At 41.3% G+C, this 14,422-nt stretch overlaps 1 protein-coding gene across 1 annotated transcript in view; it reads left to right on the top strand.

The window, feature by feature from the left end:
- Positions 1-2,585: 2,585 nt before the first annotated feature.
- The window catches only part of PIGL (phosphatidylinositol glycan anchor biosynthesis class L), a 74,910-nt gene continuing 63,073 nt past the window's right edge, over positions 2,586-14,422 (top strand). The window contains 3 exon segments of the mRNA XM_024218495.2: positions 2,586-2,678; positions 2,681-3,092; positions 8,328-8,427. Coding sequence (XP_024074263.1) covers positions 2,586-2,678; positions 2,681-3,092; positions 8,328-8,427 — 605 coding nt within the window.

Raw genomic sequence — 14,422 nt, 5'->3', positions numbered from 1 at the left:
GGGGGGGGGGGGGGGGCAAGAACATGACGGGGAACTCACCGTGGGAAGGAGAGAAAGGACGTGGGGCAGGTGCCAGCCATTGATAGTGGGTGGGGACACTAAGCAGTGGAGGAGAGGGTTACGGTGTGACACTTGCGGGGGGAGGTTGTAATCATTTGTAGTCTTTTACAGGACAATATGTTGCACCAACACGAGCAGCCCGAGCGTTGTCATCTCAAAATTAGCAATTCCAACGCCTGATGATGCGACCTGTGCATTAAATATTAGCGGGTGAGCGATAGTTCTGCTTGCAGTGGTTCTGTTTGCCAAGACTCTGCATGCAGGAGCAGAGCCTGCAATAGACAGATGATCCTTTATTTTTCTGGCGATATTTTATTAAACTAATGGGATTATACCCAGAAAAACTGTCTTTCCATACACACTCCAAATAAGGTCAAATCAATATATTTTATAATAGGTGAAATGTTTGGCAATGCTGTATAGGTTGGGGCCATATAAACAGAGAAGGCAAATCCAAATCCCATACATGCACAATGTCAGTGTGATTAAAATAAGAGTGAATACAGCAAAGGGGAGAAAAGAGCTTTACATATTATCAATGCACACAAGATGTTTTTAAAAATCCATCTGCAAAGCTGTTAAGATGTGAAAATGTGAATGAGTGAGAAATTAATTATTACAATTAGAGGAGCACAGCAAAACCCTTCAACACAAGTGAAAGATCATTTTTAGAACTACCTTAAAAATTAATCCTACATTAAGGGAGTCACCCTCAGAAACGGAATGAGACTTGGCAAGTCTGCAATATATTTTACACTGTGAATGTTTCATACATGCTGTATAGGTTGAGGGGCAATGGGAGAGAGAAAAAAACAGAGACATAGTCTTGCCAAGTTTCAATTTCAGGGAGACTCACATTTTGTAATTAATTTTGTGCTATTTTTCTCAAGCATCTCCCTCTAGTGAGGAAGGATTTTTTTTTAAATGTCTTAGTGAGGCAATTAAAATGTCAGTTCTTTTTAAATATCCCTTTTTCAGGTTGCCCACGGCAAATAAATTATATAATCTTTTTTTAAACATGCATTTTTAAATGTGATAACACCACAGAGAGGTCCCAATTCTCAGGCATTCTTCACAGGAAAAAAGGGACTTTTAGTGGATGTAGTTTTTAATATTTTAGGGAGTGAGAGTCTCTTGTTTCCATGCTCACGTAGACCCCATTGAGTGTGAAGGGCCCTGTTTCAATGTTTGTGGGGGTGTGATGGTCCATATAATTACTGCAGATATTTATTTGGTGGTTGACACTCTAGCAGCTGGGTGTACTTTATTATTTTTATTATTATATTAAAATGTATTTATATTGCAGTAATAGGACCCCATTGTGTTAAAGTGCTATACAAGTTTGAGATCTGACACTCCCTGCCCTAAAGTGTTTACAATTTATAATATCAAACCTGCAAACACTTACATGGTTAATTTTCTGGACTGTGAGTGGTTCTATTGATTTCAATAGGTTTACTCACAATGTGTAAAGTTAAGCACGCGCACAAATCTCTACAGCTTCAGGTCCTAAATAGACAAGATAAACAGTAAAAACAAGATAAGCTGCAGGTAAGATGTCAAATGTACATGTATTTTTAGTTTTTAGCTTTTTTAATGTTGATTTTCCCCAGACCGTAGTCCTTATCCTGCTCTACAACCTTTTGTCCAAGTGGTTCAGACGTTATCCTTGTGACTACTCTTTTACCTTGCACATCCCCAGGAATAACATTCTTAATATATTTTATTACTTTTCTAATTTTAATGTATATACTTTTTCCTGTTTCTCTATTCCCTCCATCTCCCTCTCATGGTAACTTCAACCTCTAATCTGCACCCAAATGCCTTCTATTTCATGTTGTCACAGTTATAATAGTTGTGCATCACAGAGGTCTGAACGTGTCTGGAATTTCTGACGGCATGCTCCTCTTACCCTACTGCTCCTTCAGTTCTATATGATTTAGAAGATTACAACCAACTCATGTGGCTTCTGTAATCTACATTAGAAGGCAGCAACGGGATAAACAAATTATATGACCTCAAGTCCTACATTTATTATATTTATTATTATTTGTCAGCTTCATGTATTTGGTGCTGTTCAAGACACAAATAATAAAGACAGTCCTTGCATCAAAAAGTTTACAACGTAAAGTCATAATCCTGCAACTGGATCTGCATGAGTAGATCCCAGATTTCAGTAGAATTCAAGGGTCCATCCACTTGGACCTGACTGCAGGATCTCACCTGAGCCTCCAAACCAGGAGGGAAGAACTTGGTGTGTAAACTCTTTGGAGCAGGACTGTACTTCCTATGAGGCTGGTATGTCATCTAGCACAGTCTTGGGACTATAGCGATACAAGTGATTATAAGCATTGTTAATTCATTTATTGTGGACAAAGCAAAATACACGCATTGGTAGAGGTGATTTTAAAGGTGGGTTGTGACAACCACACGCATGTGGGGCCCATTGTGGCCTTGGTGTGGCCTTTTCTGATGTCCCAGTGGGAGCCTGCAGAGTGGGGAGACTGGAACTCTTTTCTCTGTGCATGAATCCATTCTGGGTGGAGTTCCCGCAAAGGGCTCATTTTCCCCTCCCCAAAGGGGGACATGTGGTGGGCCAGTTCTGGAAGGGCAGTGAAGGAAGGGAGTGAGCCCTGCGTGTTATCCCTGTCACTCCCTCCTGGGTTCACTCAAAGAAGAGAGCCTTGGTCAGGGAAAAGCCCTTCCAGGCGCGGAACCTTTCTGCCGCTTGTCCTTGTTCCCGCCCGGAACGACGTGGTCCCTTCCGGTTTCGGTCGCTATGGCGCTGGCGCTGCTGGGTTCGTTCCTGGCGGCGCTGCTTGCGCTGGTGTGGCTGGGCTCGCGCTGGCTGCGACGACGCGGCGCGGGTTGGGGACACCAAACCCTGTGTGCGGCGGGACCAGCGCGGGCCGATGACGTACGTGCACTGGTCGTGACGGCGCACCCTGATGACGAAGCAATGTTCTTTGCTCCCACAATCCTCAGCCTGGGCAGGTTTCAGGCCCAACTCTGGCTGCTGTGCTGCTCTTCAGGTGAGGGAGGGAGGGAGGGTGAGAAAGAGGAATGGGGGGGTGGGTCTGGGTCTGGCCAACATTGACCAGATGAGGGAAATGCCAACACACTGCACCCAGTGACACCTCATGCTGTGACATCATCATGCCATGATGTCATTACCTGTGTCGCATCCCATGGTGACATCACCCAATTAGGCTTTTGTGATGTAGCCAACATCCTCATGATATCACCCCGCTTCACAATGATATAATGTAACTGAGTTGTGTCATACCCAACGCTGCCAATTTTGCTTGGCCGTATTCCTGGAGTTTTCATCACATGATATAATCTTTAATTCAAGATTAATCTTCAGTTCCTGGAGACTCCAGGACAATCCTGGAGGCAACCCTATTTTACCACATTATGACTTCAGTACACCACAACATCACACTGTATGTTACAACTTCACAATGTTATGTGTGGCCTTGTAGTAGATGTGCACTCCATTGTGAAGTAATTGTCCCATCATGATACACTGTAGCATCGCTTACAAAATATCAGTACACTGTGACAAAACACAATATTGCATCGTTGTGCCTGACGCAATATGATGGTGATGCATTAAAACATCACCATGCTATTCAGTTCATAGTGCTCCAGAAACATCTGCACTCTAACTGACCCTTCAGACTACTCTTGCGGGACTATAGTTTGATGCAATCCCCACTTGATAGCAGGCTAGAACATATATAATTTAATGCAAAGTAGGCCGTGGTAACTCATGGAGACCAGTAGAGAGGCTAATGATTAAGGTGTGTGGGAGGGGTACATCCAGAGGACCATTCCCCAAATCCTGAAGTACTAGTACTGTGATAGATATCAGTGGTTAGGAACCACTGGTAAAAAGTATAATAAAACGATATCTGAGGTAGTGAGTTCCATGCCAATTGTACCTCCCAAAACACTTTACAATTACTTAGATAATAGCGCAAAGAAATGAAAAGAAAGACATTTGGTTGTGTAGAATCACAAACATACGATTGTTTATAAAACATTATAGTGTGCATGGCACTGCACAGACATAAAAGATAGGGTTCCTGCTCCAAGGAGCTTATAATGTGAGTTAAGGATCAAGAATCTTTTTGTCATGAATTTCCTTATTAGAAACTATGTAGTGTCAAATGCACATCTGAGTCATTTTTTGATGGGAGAAGGGGCCCTCTGTAGGTCTCAAGACTCTAGGTAGCTTACCCTCAACTCTTCTGTTCCCAATTCTCAAGGCTTCAAGTTATTAAAACCTCTCTAGGTGAGAAGACCGGGATGGAGTATTTGGAGCCCATTGGTGTTACTCTGTTATCAGTCAAAGTCTGTCACCCATCCAGAGCTGAATATGCAGCCTCCGGTGTGTTGTTGCTGGCTTGGATCATGAGAGACCAGAACTGGACCCCATTTGGCTTTCTCACAACTGTGCAGAGACGTTAGCACAATGCCACCAAGCCAGCTCAGTCTAGAGCATTTCTTATATATAAGGCTACGTTTTAGTCATGGGTATTTTTAGTAAAAGTCATGGACAGGTCACTGGCCGTAAACAAAAATACACGGGCCCGTGACCTGTCCATGACTCTTACTAAAAATACCTGCCTAACTAAAACTTGGGTTGGGGGCTGCGGGTGCTCGGGGTGTGTGTGTCCGGGGGTGCCCTGAGTCCCCTCCCACACACCGAAATTGCTGCTGCTGGCCCAGGGGCTTCCTGTCTCGGGCAGCCTCTGAGCCAGCACCAGCCGCTGCAAAAGTCACGGAGATCACGGAAAGTCACGGAATCCATACGTCCGTGACAGACTCGCAGCCTTACTTATATACAAGTATGCTACCATTACACAGCTTTTCCAAAGAAGTAAATCTTTTTTTAAATCAATTTCCTTACAATCGTTGGCAATAGTCTTGTTACAGAGATTTCACACATATCAAAAAGTGTCTTTTGTGCTGCTTCAGATTAATCACTCATGTTTTTTTGTAAGGGAACTGCCCTTGCAAGGGGATGGACTTACAGATCTTTTTAATTTCATATTAGGATCCTGTGATTCAGATGGTTGGTCCTTCATTTGTTTGTGCAATAGATGAGGCTGATCAGATATTGTATTAAGGTTCCCATTATTTTCTTCTGTGAAATTTTAAAACGGAGGCAAAATGGCTACTTAGAAACCATCACACTTTCAATTGTCAGATCACAACCAAAAATGCCACTAGAATGCATTGGAATTAGAGCACTGTGAGCAAATTGTTGTTGGTCACACAGTCCAGGGTGAATAACTGGTGGCACTAACACCCCAATAGCTCTCGTTAGTAGCTGCCACTCTACTGAGAGAGTTCCATGGATGAGGTTCAGGAATACTAACCACTCAATGCTTTTCAGTACCAATGGCTGGCCAATAATGCTATTTTGCATTTATGTAGTGCCTGTCATCAGTGGAAGTTGTGTGCGTGTAATCCAAGGACAGAAATTGGCCCTGTATACATACATTGTCACTGAAGCATAGCTATCTCTGCAGTGGAGGTCAGCAACTCACTAACATACAGCACACTGCATAATAGCAGAGTAAATTTTTGCTGAGGAAAATCCTCACTCCTTCCAATAGTATCATGGGATCATTAAGATACAAGAATTAGAAGCAGAGTCTCTGTCTCTTAAAGACTCTCACACAGTAAACTGTACAGAAGTATTTAAATGTACCTAGAAAGGACTTAGGTTTGAGTTGATCCTGCTGGGATCTGAGCCTCTGCCTCCAGGAAAGCTGTAGAGTTCCAACCTGATGTTTAGCTCAGTAAGTCATCCCTTCCATGGATGATCAGTATCAGAGCCTCCTGAAGAGACACATTTCTGGGCTGCAGTAAGAGAGTCTAAATTTTATTGTGATAAGAAAAGTTGTCTCTTCTGAGGTTAATGTTTCACTCTGAGCATCATATAAAGCTGATTTTGACAGCTCAGATTGCAGCACTTCACCAGATGAATGCTAGTTTCTGATGACTCACCCCACAATAATAAAAAGTTCAGTGTAATTCAGAATAGCTGACTACAAACTGGAATCACACATTAAAACTCTGCAGGACTTTTTCATGTTATTGCTCGGAAGTTATAACTGGTGGCAATTGCCATGTTGCACAGGGTAGCACGCCTTCTGAGGCCAGCTGAGCTCTAACCTGGACTTTTCATGATTCATGCTAAGTGGCAATTCTTCAACAAAAAAACTTCAAAAACAGACTCCAGCATGAAGCTGCAGAACTGGATTAATTTGCAAACTGGATACCATCAGATTAGGCCTGAATAAAGACTGGGAGTGGTTGGGTCATTACAAAACCTAAACCTAATTTCCCCAATACTAATTTCTCCCTACTGTTACTCACACCTTGTCAACTGTCTGTAATGGGCCACTCTCATTACCACTTCAAAAGTTTTTTTTCCTCCCTCGGTATCCTGCTGTTAATAGATTTATCTCATTAGACTGACCTCACTCTTGGTAAGGCAACCCCCTTCCGTTCCTGTATTTTCCACTCCATGCATCTGATGAAGTGGGTTCTAGCCCACGAAAGCTTATGCCCAAATAAATTTGTTAGTCTCTAAGGTGCCACAAGGACTCCTCATTGTTTTTGCTAACAAACAGACCAGGTAACATGAAGGCAGAATGAGAAGAAAATAATTAAATCAAGAAGCAGCCTGTGTCTTAAGTTAATGAATCCTGGTTCCATGCTAGCCTTGGTCCCACTGTGTCTATTATAAGTTTTACAGAATGCTGTTTTCTAAATGCTGTTTTCACATATTTTAACATTCCTTTCTTGGTTCTGTAAATGCTTTCAAATTCTGCTCTATTAGCTCCTGCATGAACATTACTTAGTACATTTGTTTTAGAAACAGTGCAGACTTCTGAGGAATTAGTTTCTCGACACAGAGATTATAATGATAGGAAATCTCATACGTGTCTCGTTAATTTTGACAGTGCTTCATTATTGCAGTATTCTAGTTTTATGTGAATATTAGTGCTCATGAAAGGTGCTTATGACCATACTGGAAACTTAAGCCCTTTAATTGTCAGTTAAATCATAAGTATTAGGTAGGCATGTTTCTTACACAGTACTGACACACTGCTGTTCTGAAGTCTGAGGACCTAATCTTGAGCTGGTGTAAATTAGTGTAGTTCTGTTGAAGTCAGTGCAACTACACTGATTTATGCCAACACAGAGTCTGACCTACCACCTCTAGTAGTGAGGAAGGAGTTCATTTTTTGGTCTTTCCTAAGGAGACCAGTTATCACCAGTTGTGTTGTAGATACTTGTATGCCAAGAACTGGACTGCAACGTACCATCTCATTTAACGGAGGCCACCTAGCTATTGTAAAATAGTAAGAGCTTTTGGTCCTCTCTCATTGGAAAGGTGATTTCCCCTATATTTGTAAAAAGGCCTTGACAAATAGTTTTAACATCATGAGATATCAGTGATTCCCATACAGGTAACATGTGAGAACACAGACATCAGTTTATGTACTTGCTAGAATTTTATTAGTTTACAAGGATAACATACTTTTTTACTCAAAGCATAACTAACCCATGGAACTCACTGCAACAAAATATCATTGAGGCCAGGAGTTAGTAGTAGTAAGAAAGGGATTAGACATTTATTTATATGGATAATAAGATTGTTCGCTGTAACACTAAAAAGGATAAAAACGTAAGAGAGCTATAAACCCTCATGCTTCAGGACATAAGCCAGACATTAATAGATTGAGGGAGGAGAGAGAAAAAAAATTCCCTAAGAGTAGGTTATTCCATAATTATCCATTATGGGCTTTCTTGCATCTTCTGTTGAAGGATCTGATACTGGCCGCTGTCAGAGACAGGATACTGGACTAGATGGACCATTCATCTGATATGGTATGGCAAATTCCTGTGTTCCAACCAAGAGAACTCATTAATTATAAAGAGTCAAACTCTGCTCTAAGAGATGAATGTGCAACTCCATTTGAAGTCAAGGCAAGAGTGTGGGTGAATTGGGTTCTAAAACTTTACACTGGGCTAAAGGGAGTGTTTCCTGAGTATAAGCTATAGGACTTGCTCCCCATAATGTACCTCTTCCTTAGGTGGGGAACCCTAGTACTAAGTACTTTCAGATCTTACATGTGGTACTACATATGGTTGATGCTTTGAGGATTTGAGGATGGAGATGTTTGTTCCATGCTAAATTGAAGTAAAGTAAATAGTGTTACTGCATTTGTTATTTTCAGGAAATTACTACAATCAAGGGGAGCTTCGTAAGAATGAACTTGTACAGAGTTGTGCTATTTTGGGGATCCCTCCTTCCAATGTAACAGTTATTGACCACAGGTAACCATTTTTTAATTATAGCAGAATCCCATTGTTGTCTGTAAATAGGAAATATCAACTAATGCACCCTGGACTTGGAAATCTAGTAAAAGTTTAACCTAGTGTCCCATGCTGTGAACTTCATTATCAGACAAATGGAAGTGTAGTGTAATATTTATTGGCTAACTCTTTAGTACTGTGTAAGGAAATCCAGATCATTTGGACGTGAATTCCAATATATCTTGGTGCTCAGATCATTTCAATTAAGGCCTGTCCACAAAGCAACTGAAAACATGACAAGTTCCCATGCTAGCTGGGTTCTAGCTCAGTGGGTCTGGGCAGCATAGTTATATTATTTCCCCCCGAGTACTGTGCTAGCCAAACTGTTAAAGATGACCTCTCACACCAAGTCATCTATGAGCAAGTCTGTGCTACAGATATCACTATATCAGGGGACTGGTTACAGCATTAAAATACAGCTGTTCCCTGACTTGGTTACAAGGTAATTACAACTAATAGTGTAGATGGGCCCTTAACTATTCTCCGTAATCAAGCTAAAGATTTGGGCATGTCAGTTAAGATCCTGTCTATGAATTGGAGTTTTGTTGGGACTGGGCCTCTGGATATTTATGGTGTCTACAATTCTTTAAAAGAATTCCTCCTGTCCACGCTGGTCAAGGGAACCATGGTAGCAACAACTGAGATTAAACAGAATTGTTGTTAGCACAATTTTAGCCATAGTGTGGGCAGGGCATTAGAGGCATGTCTGTGCTGACAGTAACATTGGCCAGATCCTCAGCTGGTGTAAACTGCTGTAGCTTCATTGATTTTAGTTACACTTATGCTGATTTACACCAGTCAATTGCACCAGGCCCCAGATTGTGGAATCATGTTCTAATGTGGTTTGATCTGGTCTGCATATCTGAGACCAAGTTATAGCCCTGTAGAGGCTGGGCTGTAGCAATATCCCGTAACATATTTATAACATAGCATAGTCCCACCTACACATGCAAGAATGAACTGTGATATTCGAGTCAAGACATCACCAGGTGATAACATAATTCCCTGATGCTATGGACTAGATGTCTGCACAAGATCCTTAGGCTCTGTCTATACTTACAAGCTTACCGTGCTGCTGTAAGAGCGCTCCTGTAGCCACGTTATGCCGATTGGAGAGAGCACTCCCGTCAACATAATAAAACTAGCTCAACGAGTGGCAGTAGCTATGTTGGTGGGAGAGCGTCTCCCGCTGACATAGCCCTGTGCACATGAGCGCTTATGCCAGCAAAATTTATGTCGCTCGGGGGGTGTATTTTTCACATCCCTGAGTTTTACCAACATAAATGCTAGTGTAGACATGGCCTTATTCTTTTCAATGCTGTGTGGACATGAGGGTAGATGATGAAGTCAGCCTTCCTGTGTTTATGATTACTTTAGAAACTTTCTTCTGGAGAGGCAGTTTATCATGCTGAATTAGTGAATCATAGAACCCAGTGATTGTAGAGACCCATTATGTCACTCATTACACCTCCATGCAAGTACAGGCTGATGGCTGATACTAGAAATGGAGGAGAAATGTACAGGAAAACAATGAACTGGTGGTTGTTTTAGTTTCGAAGAACCATAATAAAAACAATAAAAACATTTTTTATTAAAAAACAAACAAACAATTAACTGTAAAGGCATGATTTAAACCCACAAAAGCTAGAAAAGCCAGACTAAATATCCAGGACGCAAGCTGACCTTTGTTCTTAACATGCAACAAATTATTAAACAATATAAGGAATAGCCAGTATGGATTTGTCAAGCACAAGTCATGCCACACCAACCTAATTTCCTTCTTTGACAGGGTTATTGGCCTAATGGATAGGGGGAAAGCAGTAGATATGATATATCTTGATTTTAGAAAGGCTTTTGACACAGTCCCACATGATATTCTCATAATCAAACTAGGAAAATGCAGTCTAGATGAACTTATAAGGTGGGTGCACAACTGTTTGAAAGACCATACTCAAAGTGAAATTCACAGTCAAACTGGGAGGGCGAATCTTGTGGAGTCCCACAGGAGTCAGTCCTGGGTCTGGTACTACTCAATATTTTAATTAATAACTTGGATAATTATGTAGAGAGTATTGCTTATAAAATTTGCAGATGACACCAAGATGGGAGGGATTGCAAGCACCTTGGAAGACAGAATTAGAATTCAAAATAACATTGATAAATTGGAGAATTGGTCTGAATTCAACAAGATGAAATTCAATAAAGATAAGTGCAAAGTACTTCACTTAATGCACAACTACAAAATGGAGAATAACTGGCTCAGTGGTAGTACTGCTGAAGAGGATCTGGGGATTCTAGTGGATCACAAATTGAATATGAGTCCACAATATGTTGCAGTTGCAAAAAATGATAATATCATTCTGGGGTGTATTAACAGGAGTGTTGTATGCAAGACATGGGAGGTAATTGTCTTGCTCTGCTCGACACTGATGAGGCCTCAGCTGGAGTACTGTGTCCAGTTCTGGGCCCCACACTGTAAGAAAGATATGGGCAAATTGTAGAGAGTCCAGAGGAAAGCAACAAAATGATAAAAGGTTTAGAAAACCTGATCTATGAGGAAAGCTTTAAAAAACTGGGCATGTTTAGTCTTGAGAAAAGAAGATTGGGGGGGAGGGGGGCCAGCCTAATAGTCTTCAAATATGTTAAGAGCTGTTAAAAAGAGGAAGGAGATCAAGTGTCCTCCATGTTCACTGAAGATAGGATAAGTAGTAATGAACTCAGTCTTCCCAAAGGGAGATTTAAGTTAGATATTAGGAAAAACATTCTAACAATAATAAGGGTAGTTAAACTCTGGAACCAACTTCCAAGGGAGGTTTTGGAATTCCCATCACTGGAGGTTTTTAAGAAGAGATTGGACAAGTACCTGTCAGGTATGGTCTAGGTTTACTTAGTCCTGCTGCCGCACATAGGGCTGGACTAGATGACCTCTCAAGATCCTTTCCAGTCCTATATTCCTATGGTTCTTTGTTTTCTCTTGAGTTAAGGCCCCAGAGTCAACAGGCCTGAATTCCCTGGCTTTTGAGGGTTTAGGTCTGACTTTCCGTTTTAGTTCAACAGAGTTTTTTGGGACAGATAAGATAAGTGTTTATTGGGAGTCCCCCTTTTAAGTGAATGGAGAGCTGCTCCCCTTCCCTTCTCTTGAGCTGCTTTTGGGTTACTCTGTTTTACAGTGTTGCCATATTGCAACAGTCAGTACTGTGGGGGGAAAAGACAAGTCAGTGAGATTGGCAAAGTGTAAAGGAACAGACAATATCCTGTAATTGAAGCAAGTGTTTCTTAAAATGTACAAAAAGGATACTCAAAAAAATAGAAGTGGTGGTCCAGCTGGCTGGTGACCTCTCCAGTGCAATGTGCAATTGGTTAGTATATGATGCAAGCTTCCTGACACTGGTCACGCATTCTCACCTATATATACAACCCAGAGCATTGTTTTATGCAAGCAATACCTTGGTTTCCTTAATAGATAAAGTGCAGGTAGTTTAAAAAGAAGAGCCTGGATAACCTCTCCTGATTACAGTTTATGTAAAAAATGACTGATGTGTGATCTTCACAATGGAGGCAAGTGTCTGAAAGGCACAGAGGTAGGTATTAACTTGAATGTGAGATAAAAAATTAGGACCTTATCTGTAAAGACCTTATTTCATCATCAGATACTAGCAAATAGGCTCACTTTTTGCCAACAAGTTAAAGGGCCAACTCCTGAAGTTGTTACTCAGTTCTTACTCAGACATCAGATCCCTTTTTATGAGCCAAATCCTGAGTGCTGCAGAGCACTTGTAACTCACGTTGACATTGTTAGAAGCTGAGTGAGGACTGAGTTAAGGACTTGAGGATGCTGTTTTGAATACTGTTGATACACAAGCACATCAGAGTTCCCTAGTGTGACGAGTTTACTTCCAAGATGTATAATCCCTCATTTCTGTGAAACAAAATGGTTAGAGGAGCAGGAATGTTTTTTAGACAGTTAAGGTTTATAGAGAAGCTGTTTTGTCTTGCTGTTAGAACGAGGCAATGGGAATAAGGATTCCTGAGTCTTATTCCAGCTCCACCAGTGATTCGCTGTGTGACTTTGGGCAAATCATTAACCTCCCTATGCCTCAGTTCCACTTGTGTAAATGGAGATTATAGTAAAAGTATTTACCAGTTTGGTGGGAGGTGAGGCTTAATGAATTCACGTCTATTCAGTTCTTTGATAGCCTCAGATGGAAGTCACCATAGCAGTACAAAGCGTTATTTATTATTATTACCATCACTATCGCCATTAACCTTCCTTGAAATTCTATAGCTAGGAAGGAGGTGACATTTTCAGAAGGTTGCTCCTCTTTGGCAGTTTGGCAGTGGGTAAATTCTGAGCCCTTCTGTATTTTGTGCTTTCTTCCTAATTCTGCAGCGGAGAATTTCCCATAAATGTAAAGAGCTCCTGCTTGACACAAGGACCAGGGCAGGCACACTGCCCATTTTGCGTTCTTTACCCAAACACTGCATGCTTGACATTATCCAAGCTGCAAACTTGTATTTTGGTAAGGAAAAGGAAAACCCAAAGGATTGCTAGGTCTGGATCTGCTCCAGCCATTGTAGCATAGAGCTGAGTCATGCTACTTCCTCTTTCTTTGCATAATCTAAAATTGAGTTAGTAGAATTTTCAATATACAAAAGGGAAGCATATTTGAAGTGTAAAGTTGAATGACATGCTCAGTGTTCTCCGTGGCTAGGGTTGCATATAAAGCCATACATGACACTTTCTTTTTACATACTCACACAAAACCTAAGCATCACTCCATCAGCCTAGAGTGGAACTTGCACCAAGGTTCCCAACCTCTCATTAGGCAACCCTCTGATCTTAAGGAATCCTTTAAACTAGCCCCAGGATTTCCAGGACAGTGTTTGTTCAGCATTTTAAAAACATCTATACTAAGCAACTGCTTTCTACTGATTTTTGGGTGGGCACTTAAGGCAATTACTGTACATGCTTCCTCAGTTAAAAACAGCCTAAATCCAGTATACAACTAGTGGCCCTAATTGTGGGCCACATTCCAACATAAAGGGTCTCCTCACTGGGGAATGGCCCTGACGTAGCAGCATGCCCAGGAGAGGGAACAGCCAACAGACCGCCCGTTCAAGATACTCATAACTTAGAGCAGTTGTTGGGGCTGTTAATTAGTTGTGCTAGACAAAACCTCTAGGGAAGTAAAGTGAATAAAGTTGGGGGTGACTGGAGGAGATTTTTAATAAGATATAGCATTTTAATCTCTAGGTCACTGATTTAAAACCAGACCAGTTAAATAGGGACTGAAAGTTGTTACCATGTGCTGACTGCAGTGTTGCTGACTATTGTGATTTTTATCTCATGACAGTTGGTGTTTTTTCTTAAAGAGACAGCTCCTAGAGTAATGTGATTATGTGAGAATCTAAACTTTCATTAAAAAAAAAAAGCAAGTTTCTAGCCCTTATCCCTCTATCCTGAAAAAAAGCTTGAAAATGTGAACCAAAGAGTTAAAAAATCAAAAGGCAACTATAAAGAACTCAACATTTATGATTTTAAAGCCAATCTCATGATTCTGAGAGCATGACTCATAATTTTTTAACCCTTGAGTTTGGCAGTGACTGTTCAGTGGTCTCTCTGAATGAATGTGTCAGACTAGTTCTCAGTAGAAAGATGTCCACATCACAAAACCCACCACCTCTTGCTGAATGCTTAAGCAGAGACAGTAAAAATTGAATGGGCCATGAAGAACCTGGCTCCTCCCATCATGGGTGACCCTGCCAAAGGCAGGTTCAGTCACACTGGCAGAGAGATGTGGGGAAACTTGCTCTGCCATTGCCTTTTTAGGGATAAATAGAGGACTTAAGTCTCCAGGGCTTCACTTTTCACCAGTACTTCATTTATACACACACACACACACAATGGGTTGCTTGGCCTTGACAAGGATCAGCCTGAGATGTGGAGAGGTTCTTG

The sequence above is a fragment of the Terrapene carolina genome, unplaced genomic scaffold (genome assembly GCF_002925995.2).
Source record: "Terrapene carolina triunguis isolate 2854851 unplaced genomic scaffold, T_m_triunguis-2.0 Scaffold231, whole genome shotgun sequence".
Classification (NCBI taxonomy): domain Eukaryota; kingdom Metazoa; phylum Chordata; order Testudines; family Emydidae; genus Terrapene; species Terrapene triunguis.
The sequence above is the reverse complement of the archived record's forward strand: the minus strand, read 5'-3'. Positions and strand labels throughout refer to the sequence as shown.